The following is a 12,916-nucleotide window of genomic DNA, read 5'->3' as shown; positions in this document are numbered from 1 at the left end:
TTGGGGCCAAATAGTGCCTTTGATCCCCAAACAAAAACAAAAACTTTCACCCGGGGTGGGAGAGAGGGCAGCTTCTCAAACCACCCTCCCTTCAAGTTTCAAGCTCTCTGAAACTTTAACTGCCTTCTCAAGAGCCAAGCTTTAACAAGGGTGGGGAAAGGCAGGGAGAAACACCAACTAGCCTCCTGGTGGAGGGTGGGGTGCGGGTGGAATGGGCAACATGTCTCCAGAATGGGACCTGGGAAAAGCCATGATCAGTGCCAACCCCCTAAGCTGCTCAGCTGTAACTCTGGAAAACAAAAAACACCCCACGTCCAACTCCCCAGAAGGAAAGGCTTTCAGTTTCCCAAGAGCTGGAGGCAGGCTAGCAAATCCTTGTCATGGGAAAATTATAGGGATCTAGCTAATAGCTAATCACCCAGGGCTGAGAGTCAACTTAACCCCTGAGAATACTGACTAACCACTTCCTAACTTCTAAAACCACGCCATGCACACCCACATGCAAAGAATCACTAGAATGTGTGGTTTAAAGTTAGACGCAGGATTCTGGTTTATGTAAAATGGAATGTCAAAGTGACAAGTGACTAAAGGAGTAAGATAAGAACAAAATTACACAATCTAAATAATTTCTAAAAAGTGGACACCCATGTTAGTGGGAGGTAGGGGGGTAGCCATTCTGTCAAGGTTGATATTCGTAGCCTGAAAGACAGTAAGAGGGAACTGATTACAAAATGGCAATATTCTCACCGTCTTCCCTTCGTCTCTTTCAAATTCTAGATCACTAGGCCTCTTCAAGTTGCCTCATAAAGGCAAAGAGAGGCAGCTGAGGATCTAACCTCACCTAATTAATGAGACCTCAATCCCCAAGCATAAAAAAAAAGCAACCACAAGAGGCCATGGGTGACTTCAAAAGAAAACAAATAAAAATACTGACCCTCAAAGAGGCACCAACCAAGTTATCCCAGTTTAATAATATATGATTAAGATTCTCATGAGAAATTGAAGTGACTTTCTTCAGATGATGATTCATAATTAAGTTTGATATTATTGGCAGGCTTGCAATAAGCAAGCATGTGTACCCAGGAAAAGGGACTCCGTCTACTAGGGAACAACAAAAACCAGTAAAGTTTTCTCATGTAGGGGTGAAAAAAAAAATAACCTGTGTAATACATAATCCAAAAGACAACTTGCAGGTAACTTGCCACTCAACTATTTCTGCAGCAGGACACAACCTGAACTTCCTCAGCTTGAAGGTTCTGTTTGACTTTCTTTCAAGGCAGGGAGAGAAAACTGGGCTGGGAGACTATGCAAATGACGTGTGGGAAAGTGGCACCTTAAGTAAATAAGGCCATCAGTGCGTGTCTGGGCAAGGAGCGGGAGGCGAGACTTCGAAAGAGAAAGGGCTAAATTCTGGAAACAAAGCCTGTTGTTCTGGCTGGGAGGGCCCTCCCCTGCAGAGCTGTGTGTTTGTTCTGATGACAGCAGCACAAATCAGTCGGCCTCCGCTGATATCCATCTGAGCAGGGAGCAGGCTTGGAATCACTAATAGCACTGCCATTCAGACTTTCTCCAGGACACCCTTAATTAGGAAGCGTTGAGGTAGGTGGATTCCTGCTCCACATTTGACAGCAATGCCGTTAAATACTACAGTCCATTGCCGCCAATGGGAGGACAGCAGGCGAAGCCCCTCAGCCTTCCAGGAAGTAAACTATCTTTCTGAAATGTAGGAAGAGACAATTCAGTACAACCAGTTCTTAATTTACTTCCATCCTCAGAGTTCCATGTTCCCCCTTGCATGGGAGGGAACAGGCAGAGTGGTGGAATCATAAAGGTAAAGGCCACAGATAGTTTTCTTTAAAGCAGCAGCCTCAAAATTGACTAAGGAGCAAAGTCATGTGGCAAGCTTATCAAATGCAGACTCCTGGGCCAAACTGGGATTCTACGGAGGTGGGATGGAGCCCACGAACTTGCATTTTAACAGTTCCCTTATTAATTCTGGAAGTTAGACTTTGAGTACTGAGGTTTTGGGGCAGTGATTCCCAAAGTGTGGTCTCATCAGCAGCATCGCTCAGGAGCTTGTTAGAAATGCAGAAACCTGGGCCCAACCCAGACCTATAGAATCAGGACTTGCGTTTTAATAAGAGCCCCAAATAACATCAGTTTGGGATGTACTGGTTTAGACGATGTTTCATAAGATTCCCTTTGCTCATGTCAGAGTAGCTTTTGGGGCAAAAGTGACAGGCCCAAAGGATCCATTTAGTATTACTCCTTAAAATTGGGAGGAGGGAGAGTAAAGCATAAGACTGCCAAAATGCCACAGACACCAACAATATTTCCTGAAACAAGCCTTTCCCAAATTGGTGTAATACAAATTTCAAGAAGTTCCAAAACCCGCCATCCTGAAGTGGTCAGGGCGGGTCTCCCTTTGGCTTCTGCATTGTTCCTGGACCATAAAAGAACAGACTTCAAAGGCCTGCAGCAAAAGTCTACATTCATCAGGCTCAACTGACAAGATTCCAGGGCAGCCATTAACCTCTCAGCACCAACCCAGCTCCCGCCTGCAAAGGGGCCAGGAGATTGTACTAATCCCATTCTAAAGAATGCTGGACTTTCGCCTATTGATGGGAAAAGTGGGGGAGGGGGCTGGAAGAAGAATACCTTGGTGGAAGAGGAGGAGAGATAGACAAAGAAACAAGTCCACGTCCCTCCATCTAGCCCATTAGCACTTTAAGGGAAGATTATAAAAATGTGTTATCAATTTACAGAACAGTTAATACATGAAGTCACTTGGCTATACCCAAAGGGTTTTTTATTCCAAGAGAGAAGTGGTGTGTGCATTCCACCAGACAGCTGGTATAATTTAATAAGCTTCGGACGTGTCTATCTGAATTTTTTTTAAAAGCTTTCTTGTTCTCCAAGAAAAAAAGAGGCATATTCACAATAAAGTCGGTCCTTCTCTTACAGTAAAGGAAAATTTTTTTTAACAAATCTCACAGAAGACCAGTTTATTTACCTGCAGTCACCCGGGTGTTTGCAAGACCCATGCTTGGTACTGCAGCCTTGTCGACAAATAGCTGTAAAAAAGCAGAAGGACAAGTCAGCACACTGCTGTTCTTTGCACCACCACCATCATGAGAACAGCCCATTGCATTAAAAGCCTGCAGAATCCACAATTTTAAGGATCTCATTTCAAGTCCATTGTAAGGAGAGGAAGATGAGAGGGGCCCAAATAACAAAACCAGCTTTAAACCTCAAGGTCTTATTAGCAGATCCTCTCAAAACATGATATTGTTTGGGGACAAAATGCAGGCAAGTTGATGAGGGAAGAGGACCTTCGTCCAGACTCTCTAAACCATAGCCACCCTGGCTCCTTGAGCAGAGCTTGGGCAGTTCCCATTCTGCCCATGCCCTCTTGACTAGAAGATAAAAGGTATAGATAATCCTTCCCCATCCCACCCACTCTGTCCTATCAGGACACGTTCAGATGAGCCTCAGCATTTTTAACCTCCCCCCTACCAAATGCCTGGTTTCGAAAATTCCATGGGACTAACAGCCAACTAGGCTGGATTTGTTGGGCAGGCTAATCTGGTGGCCAGATCTGCTGAGACTTTTGTAAAGTATCCTTGCAAAGCAATTCTCTACTTCATTAAAACAAACAAAAAAAGTAACTTTCTAAAAATGTCAGCTTATAAGGCCAGGCACAGTGGCTCATGCCTATAATCCCAACACTTTGGGAGGCTGGGACAGGAGGATAGCTTGAGGCCAGGAGTTTGAGGCCAGCCTGAACAACAGAGCAAGACTCTGTCTACACAAAAATAAAAAAGCTGGGTGTGGTCGCACCTGCCTACAGTCCCAGCTACTTGGGAGGCTGAGGCAGGAGGATTGCTTGAGCCCAGGAGTTCAAGGCTCCAGTGAGCCATGATAATGCCAGCAGGGTGACAAAGCAAGCATCTTGTCTTAAAAAAACACTAAACAAAAAACTCACACTAAATATTAGGTCGTTTAATTTCTAAAACACACTAAAATATGTTGATCAAGTCCCCTTTCATTTGAATTCCTGAAATGCCATCCTTTTAAAACTTTTGTCTCCAGTTATTTAAGAAAGCAGTACTGCCAGGGAGACCTGCAAATTCCTTCCCCCATGCCCCACCCCTCTGTCCTGGTTGAAAAAACTCATTTGGAAATTGAGTTTATCATAAAGAATTTACCTAATTATCATGTAAAATAAGCAGAGTCCATTACTGCTCATGAGGGGATATTATACAGTTAACAGAATTACCCATCAAGTTGCTATGAATTGGAATCCTGGAAATCTATAAAGGGGCTGGGACAGTAGACAGCACAGAGACTAAAAGTGGGCTCAGTCCTACATCAGTAGGAAAGCTTAAGCTAACCACATACCTCTCCCCCTCAATGCCATGCCTCCAAAGATGCCCAGTGAAAACTTGCTGCACTGCTACCCCGAATGCAGGGTGTATCATTTCCTACAGGATTGCCTGTTCAGACATCAACTGGGCTAACCCAGTCCTGTCTGCCATCTATTTAGGGTCACATTCCTTAGAAGCAGAGCCTGAGAAGGGGATTTGGGCATAGGTAGAAGGAATTGAGGGAAGTGGATAGGGGCAGGGGAAGGAGCTGAGCAAGAATGTGGTCTCAGCTGGAGTCTGATTGCAGCATAATCCCAAGGTAAGCTCTGGAGTGTGAATTGTACCACTGTTTTAAGGCAAAGGAAGCTGGTCTTTGTAGGCCTATGTCTGTCAGTCACTGTGAGCTGGAGGAAGCGGGATGCACTGGCTCTGGTTTGGCCAAGGATGAGTCTCCAGAGAAGGAGCAGCTGTGAGCTGTTGGCAGCCAACACTTACAGCACCTGGGGGATGGGGACGCCAGTAAAGGGCATCTGGATGGGGCACTGACAGCATCTTCTACACTCAGCATCTTCATGCTGCAGGCCCAGAATAACACCAAGATCCCACCCCTCCCAAGACAGCCACATGCCACCTGCCTGCTGGTGGGGTGATAAATGGACACTAAAAGCGACAGGCACACATGTGTATGCACGCACACACATACCTCTGTTACATTCGGAGCCCATCCAGCCTTCCATGCAAGTTTTGTTGCCATTCTGATCACAGGTATAGTGTCCAAAGAAGTCATCTCTGGGGCGGCAGAACTTATTGCAGCCAAAGCCATAGTAGTAGTCATCGCAGGTCACACGGATCTGATACTCAAAGTGGGCAATGCCTGTGTTCTGCTTCAGCGTCTGCCACTGCCGGCTGGGGTTGATCATGCCCGAGTGAGAAGCCTTTTCAATAATATTGTCAGGTTCTAGAGACAAAATGATGAATCACGTTAATATTCACATCAGAGCCTTCTTCCTTGACCGTTTTGGCTTTTTAAAATAAAAACATATACACATGCTACAAAATTCTATCCATTGTACAGAATAGCAAATAAATGAAAAGTTTATGCCCCTACCCAGAGGCAACCAGTTACCACTTATTTACCTTAACTGTTTAATGAAATACATAGTATTTCATTGTCTGGAAACACCAATAATTTACCTAGTCCCTGACATATGGGCATGTGAGTCTTTTGGGCTTCTTACTATTAAACAAAGCCACAGTGAGCATCCTTGAATGTATCCGCCTGTGCCTGGTTCCCGCAATGAGATATTCTAGAAATGGAAGTGTTGAATCAGAGTATGTGCACAACCAATCAACCTGTCCACAATCCCAAACTACCCAGTCTGCCCTCCTACCACCCGGGAAGCTGTGTCTCCCAATTTAACAGTGCCAACGCTGTACATTATCAAACATTTGATCTATGTCTAGGTAAAGGGGTATCTTGTTTAATTAGCATTTAAAAAAGTGATGGTGAGAGCCCTTTCTGGTAGTTACAAAACCATTTCGGTTTGTTCCTGTGAACAGCAACCAGCTTCTCTCCTCTGCCACCTTTTCTATTACATTGCCATACTGACTTGCAAGACCTCTTTACATATTAGAGAAAGTAGCTCCCTATGGAATGTTGCTCTTGAAGAAATCTCATTATTCCAGATAAAGGTCAGCAATCATTTCTGGTTTTAGAGTTTTGCGTCTTGCTCAGAAAAGGTTTTTGTCCATTTCAAAACTCTTAACTGGAAGCCAAGGAGAGGATGGAGTTACATTTTTTAAAAACTATTAACATGGCAATCTTTAAAGCCAGCACCTTGAACTTGATGCAGTCCACCTTTCCCCTCTGCCCAGAAGGCAGATGGAAGAATAATTCACTGAAGTTTAGAGACAGGTAAATTGAGGGGAGGGTTGTTTTTTTTTTTGAGCCAAGTCATGCTCCTGAAAAAAAAAAAATTGCTTACTGAGGAAAATAAACACCTGGAGCTCAAGCATCTCCAGGAGTAAGAAGTAGTCCCTGCCCTGAGGCCACTTATAATCTAGTTTGAGAAGAGACAGGTACAAAAATAGCTCAAACATCAGGTGCCAGGAGTTCAGGCGAGGATCTGAAAAGGCAGCAAGGCACTAAGTCACCACCCCAGCCTGGTTTTGTTTTTGTAAGTCAGCACCTGGTTTTATGTTTGTTTTCTTAAATCTGCCAGCACCAACTCTTCATCACCTCGGCAGATTCAAGGCTATCTTGGAGAGACAGAGTTAGGACCTACTTGCAGTCTTTGTGATTCTTACCCACCCACATGGCTGTTTTTCTAGGCCCCGGGCCTGTGCTCCTTTACAAAGTGATGCAAGCCCTACAAGTGACCAGGAGAGAAAGAACTCCTGGGTGGCTTCATCCATACACCCCACTTCCAACAGGCCCCAGCGTTCACCCTCTGGGGCTCTCAAACTGCTGCGTGGGCAAGACAAGCCTCGAACAAGCCCACATACCTGCAGCCTGACACCTCGGCACGCACTGAACCACTTGCAGGTAACACTTTACTCATTTTTGCAAATAAACAGAGGCCAAGGAATGACAAAAATGTCTCTCCATTAACTATGTTTGCTCTGCTGTTTCAGTTAAAAAGCATAGTGGGCTATTACCATGCGCTTACAAGATCTTCATAAAAGGGATCGGTTAAACACACTAGCCATGGCTCGAAGGCATCCAGCTTCTGAGGCTGGTATCAACAACAAACAGTTCAGACAGCAGTCCAGGGCAATCCTAGGGATACAGGACTGATAGGTACATGTTTCAGTCATGCAGTACGCTTTCCACTTATTTCCGGGAAATGTTGTAAAGAGGATTACTTCAGAATCCTCAGTGGAGCTAATGGAGCTGCACACATAACTTCACACCTGCTCAGGGAGGGGGTCGAGCGTGTCTGAGTTAGAACACATCTGCTGCCTGCTTCCTGAACACGCTTTCCTTCAGCTTGGGGCACTGGAAAGGTATCTGTGGCAGTTCACTTGGCAGTCCAGACTTGTGATTGGAAAAGGATGTCACCATGCCTCACTGCAATTCCCAATGCCACGAAGATGAATCACGAAGAACCCATGGCTACCTCGCAGGCCAAGGAGGTGGTGACGAAGGGCGAGTCTGAGAATAACCTGGGACCACACCAACCCAAAAACCTGGAAGGGGGCCTTAGCAAAGAAGGCTAAGCTACAGGAAAACCTGGTCTGAGGTGTGCCTAATTTATGTTTACGTGTCTATTACGCATTACAGTAAATTGGAGCCATTTGCTCTGGGGGAGAAAGAAATTTGGAACTCTATATACCACAGTCCGGAAATGTAATAAAAGACTTTGGAGGACCGACAGCAGAAGGACCAGCCTTAAATACTTTCAAACACATGAACAGCACCTGGGCTATATTTGGGCCCAAGTCTGCCTCTGAGGGCTCACTGCAGAACTGATAGAAGGAATTCTCTGCCCTAAAACTCAGGGCTCTGCCTTTGATTTACATCCAAAGCCAGAATGTTTACAACTCACTTCAGTCCCACAGGGCAGCCAACTCCATTGGGCTTCTTAACGTCCTCAGCTTCTGCCCTGTGGAGTGCAGTCCAGAGGGAATGGCTGAAGGTGACGAAAGGAGCAAAACACTCCAGGGTAGGGCGAATAGCATGTGCAAAGGTCCTGAGGCAGGAGAGCACACAATGCAGTTGAGGATGGAAAAGCAACTGCTAGGGTATGGCCAGGATACAGATATGATGGACAACATGGTGTGCAAGACAAGGCTGGCAGGGAGACAAGGCTGGGCTGCACATAGCCTTGTGGTCCACACAAAGATCTGTCCCAAGAGCAACAGAAGGCCACCGAGTGGTTGGTTTTTTGTAATAAGGGAGACAAGCAAATGTTATGCTCTGGAAAGACCAGGATGGCAGAAGAATGGAGAAAGCATTAGAGGTGGGTCAAAGTAGATACAGGTGGACCAGACGGACGCTACTCTAAAGTTCAATCATGAGTGGATGATGACTTGGACCAGGGCAGTGGCAGAAGGCAGACAGATTCAAGTGAAGAGCTGGAGAGAATTTTCAGAACTTGGAGGTGGACTAGGTATGGATGCTAACAGAGAGGAGGTACACAGGGCACCTTCTAGATTTCTGGCTTACGGCAATGGGTATTCAAATACTGGTGCCAGACACCCAGAAGGGGCCCTAGGGAAGGGACTGCTTTTGGTAAGAGAAGATCCTGAGTCTGGTTTTTGACTCTGCTGAATTCAAGATTCCTTGGAAGCATCACAAAAGAGGCTGAATAGGCAAGTGGAGAAACCATTCCCACCAAACCCATCTCCCTCTTCAGGGTCCACCAAGTGAGTTTTGATAACCTGCAATGGGCATCCCATGACTGTGTATCAACCCCTCTCTCCAAAAGTAGAGGTTTAGAAGAACTTTATTCCTATCCCAGTCTTCCTTGCCTCTTTCCAGGGATTTGGTTACCCACCCCCTGCAAGAGATGAAACATCCCAGAACCCCAAAATGGGGCTACCTGGAAACACAACTGTGGGTCGCTCTGGACAAGCCCTGGGTTCCCAGGGGACATAACTCCCTGACCTGTGTGAATGCTGGAGTGTGGTGGGGCGGTCTCTCATAGGTCCCTAAAAGTATACTGGCCTGGCTCTTATCACAGGCCAGGATCAACCTCAAGCTGTTCACTCTACTGGGTAGATTGTTTTAATAGCTGAAAGGGAGGGGAAAGGACACCATGCCTATACCATAATAGTACAGAAGAGCCTACGTCTCCCCCTTCCCCAACCCCTTCTGCCTAATCCTTAGTTACCATTGTGAGCAGGTCACAGTGACATAATGTTCACACAATCATCAACGTTTGTGGTAGGAAAGGGAGGGGAGCAAACAGGTGTCTATGACCCTGACTGGCATTAGCCAAAGCCAAGGCTGACAAAGCTTCCCTACAGCCCCCACACGCATCCCCCACGGCATTACAGGGTCTCCCTCTGGGGAGGAAGACTCAAACCTTGGACTTTCACGAGCTCCCCTTCAAGGAGGATGACATCCAAAGAGCTGGACTTAAGATTCCCAAGCTAGAAGGGTGACCTATGTGGCCTGGGACTCTCTGGCACATGTGGGCTCAGCAATGATTCTGTGGCCCCAAGTGGCCCAATAAGCCAGCCACAGGTGGAAGCTGCCCACATAGCAGGCACCCAGCCCTCACTGTATCCACATTGGGCATTCACCATTTTCTGTCAGCAAAAAAGCAAGGCAAGGCAAGAAAAGATGTTATTCAAGTGAAAACAAATGGTAAGGTAGAAAAGCAAAAAGAACAAGGCATTCAGAGAACAGAGAGCCAAGACAAGAAACTGGATCAACTCTTCTTCACGCACAGACCAAGAGACTTCAGCAAGCATCAAATTTTCCAGTGACAGCAACCCAAACTCTGCTGGCAAAAAGGGAACTCGAAGTTTCAGCTCGTGAGTGAAAACATTTTAAAGTTACAATTAAAGAGCAAGACTACTTTGTAAACCAGACTGTGCCATTCCAATCACATCCTCCATGGCTTATCCACCAAAACCGACCCCTCACAGTCCTGAAAGGCAACCTGCACTGAAAACAGAGCCATCTTTCAGAGGGGGACAAGGCAGGCTGTGAAGCTCTGGAATTCCGCTTCAATGAAAGGTTTGTTGGGCAGTGTGGGAAACCCGGACAGACTAGAAGCTCACCTGCCCACCAAGTGAAATTCAAGGTCGGTCTCTAGAGCCCAGCACCACCTTTATATGGCTTTATCTTTCTGATGGGAGATTAAACGCTCACTTAAAGTTAAAATGGACTTTTAAAAAGTCACTACTTTGATCCTTTAGCAGCCTACAAGGTTTTAAAGTTGTAAAACCATTAAGATCTCTATCCCGAAGATAATCTAGGTTTCATAATCAGGGAATGAGTTAACTGGGAGTCTGTTCTGTCCACTTAATATTCCAAGCTAAAATTCTAGGGAAGTTAAGGAATAGATTCCACTGACAGGTTCACTGTGGGGGTGTGGGGAAGAACAGATGGCAAGGGTGGCAGAAATCCTAAGTACAAAGGAGACAGATCCAACTCCAGCTGGTTGGCCAAGCCCCACACTTCCACATGTATTTAGAGAAAAGTCCACAGAAGCGATACTTACGAAGAGTGTTATTACTGGAATCCCACGCCTCCACAAGCAATGTATAGGACCTCTGCAAGACAGATAAACAACAATTTAGCAATTCAGAAACAGGGTTGACTCTCCAATCTCGTACATTCTTGGCTTCCCAGAATACCCCACCAAACAAAACCAAATAAACGCCAAAATAAAAATTCTATTGGTTGTTGCATTGAGGTCCTGGGTGTTTAAATCCAAACCAACTCCCTTTCCTTTGTCAGCACTCTTCCCAGGTTGACAGATGACTCCTTTCACCTGGCAGGGACCCACTGGGGTCAACATGCATGTAGGCAGCTCAAAGTTGAGATCAGGAAATGCCACCTCCCTATATGATATGGGATCACTTAGCATATAGTTTCCCAAAACTTTCCAGACCCCGACCCTAGTGCATGAGAAAAAAAACCACACAAAGAATTTATTCTAAGCTAACCTAACCAGGTATTTGTACCGAGGGGGTATTGCTAAGGTTACACTTTGGGCCCTGGTGGGGTAGTCTCTAGGGAGGCCCCCTTTTCCTTTTTAGAACCCCTTTGAAAGCTGTCTGTGTGAGACCATCCTGGCTCCCACAAGTATCGGGTAACTCTAGGAAACAGGAGGGGGGTAGATGCAAAGCAACTCTGCAAGACAAAGAAGTCAACCTCACTCGGGCAGTGCAGTTGGGGGCAGATCCCTGGGAAGAAAGTACAAAGGGAGAAATAGTCACACACCCATGGGTTGTATTTATTGATGAACTTATCTGTTAATAAGATCTAACATTCCAAGAATAATCAGAGTCCACTAACCAAACAAATTCCCTGGATACTGGCAAGATGCCAGCTGTTATACTGAAGGCACCTTTTATCTTCCAAGCTTATCTCAGAATTCCTCCTTCCCACCCCCCAAAACCTAAGCTATTAGCAAATTCCCTCCTTTTCAAAAATCTTCCTTCCTAATTTGCAATAAGGTCAGTCTCACAAAACACCAGCATTTAAATGAAGCTTCTGCTATCCTGGCACTGAAGAAATGTACTCAAGGCAGGTGGGGTAGACAAGGAACGTGAACTGGGTTATAAATCCCCGCTTTGCTGTGTCAGAAACCAAGCCATCGGAAATAGTAGCATATATAGATTAAATAATGTCGTGCTGTGCCACCAGAAGCACACTGCTGCCAAGAGAAGAGAAGGCACCTAGAAGATAAAGGTAAAAGAGAAAAAAGGAGGGTAAAAGGGAGTTTCATTCATAACTCAAGGCCAGCTTAATGCTCTTATAGGGACAGAGCAGGTCATCTCTGAATATAAAAATATCTTGTGATAGACCTTGTCTTGGAATTCAGCCGAAATATGTTTCATACTCAAAGCAGAGTAGGATTCCATTTCGTTCACTGATAACTGTGGGAAAATGCTCAGAAAAGCAAGCAAAACCGGGCAAGCCAGGGCACATACCCAGCCCTCTCCTGTTAGTGGCCACAGGTCCAAATTCATTGTCGTTGTTACTATTTTATTAGAGAAAGTTATACCTTATTTACAGCCTCTTTAAGTTTCTTAGGACTTCCTGCAAATTATAGGACTCTTCCCTAAGAGCAGCAAGAAATTATATTTCTCTACTGATTTGAGGTGAGAGCCCAGTCAAAATGAGGCCATATGTGTGGCTGATTCTGTATAATTAAGCCCTTCATTTGCTGGTCACGTTGAGGCCCACGTTCTCCACTTCAACAATATTGTTGTAATTAATCCTCTGATTAAATGCATTGATACCAGGAGTTTTGACAGACTTGCACAAGCGCTAAACACGTAATACCCACAAACCCCACTGCAAGCGAAGGTGCCGGGACTGAACTGGCATGGCAGTACTAACTCGGTTTAATACTCAAGGAGTATTAAATTGCACAAGAACTTGGAAGATCAAGCAGTCTACCGGGCTCATCCTTGCCAGAACTAGGAAAACCTCAGAATTTGCTGACCAACAACACCCCACCTTGAAAGAAAAGAATTGCACACAGCCCAACGTGCCTGGCTTTGTGATTTTCCTTGGACCGCCTTCTTTCTCAGAGGCAAAGACAGGGTGAGGGCAGGGAGCCGCAGTGACGGCAAAAAGGCCTGGACCTTTTCTCCCCCTCCCTGTTTCAGGGAGAAGATTAGGGTCGAAGGACTGGTCTCCTGGGACAGGAGGATTCTTCCTGCCCAGCCCCACAGAGAGAAAGGATTCCCTCCAAGGCTCCTATTAGGAGGCATTCAACCTCCCACTCCATCCCCACACTATAGATCAGCAATCAAGATAATTTAACAATGATTATTGGTTGCTAGAGAACTTTAATTTTTCCCAGGCCCACGCTTGACCTCTGTACATCCCTGAACACACATCCAGGCACTGAGACCAC

The 12,916-nt window shown here is 45.6% G+C and overlaps 1 protein-coding gene across 2 annotated transcripts in view; it reads right to left on the bottom strand.

Annotated features, from left to right (window-relative positions):
• Window positions 1–12,916, bottom strand: part of JAG1 (jagged canonical Notch ligand 1) — a 36,052-nt gene that overhangs the window by 15,510 nt on the left and 7,626 nt on the right. For both annotated transcript variants that reach the window (XM_064382241.1, XM_021665718.2), the window contains 3 exons: window positions 10,544–10,595; window positions 5,071–5,325; window positions 3,014–3,074 (listed from right to left, as the gene is read on the bottom strand). In XM_064382241.1, the coding sequence (XP_064238311.1) occupies window positions 3,014–3,074; window positions 5,071–5,325; window positions 10,544–10,595 (368 nt within the window). The remainder of the gene's footprint in view (window positions 1–3,013; window positions 3,075–5,070; window positions 5,326–10,543; window positions 10,596–12,916) is intronic.

Source organism: Aotus nancymaae, unplaced genomic scaffold, assembly GCF_030222135.1.
Source record: "Aotus nancymaae isolate 86718 unplaced genomic scaffold, 86718_ANA_hifiasm-v0.15.2.pri h1tg000029l, whole genome shotgun sequence".
Lineage (NCBI taxonomy): Eukaryota > Metazoa > Chordata > Mammalia > Primates > Aotidae > Aotus > Aotus nancymaae.
This window is presented reverse-complemented; position numbering and strand designations above follow the sequence as displayed.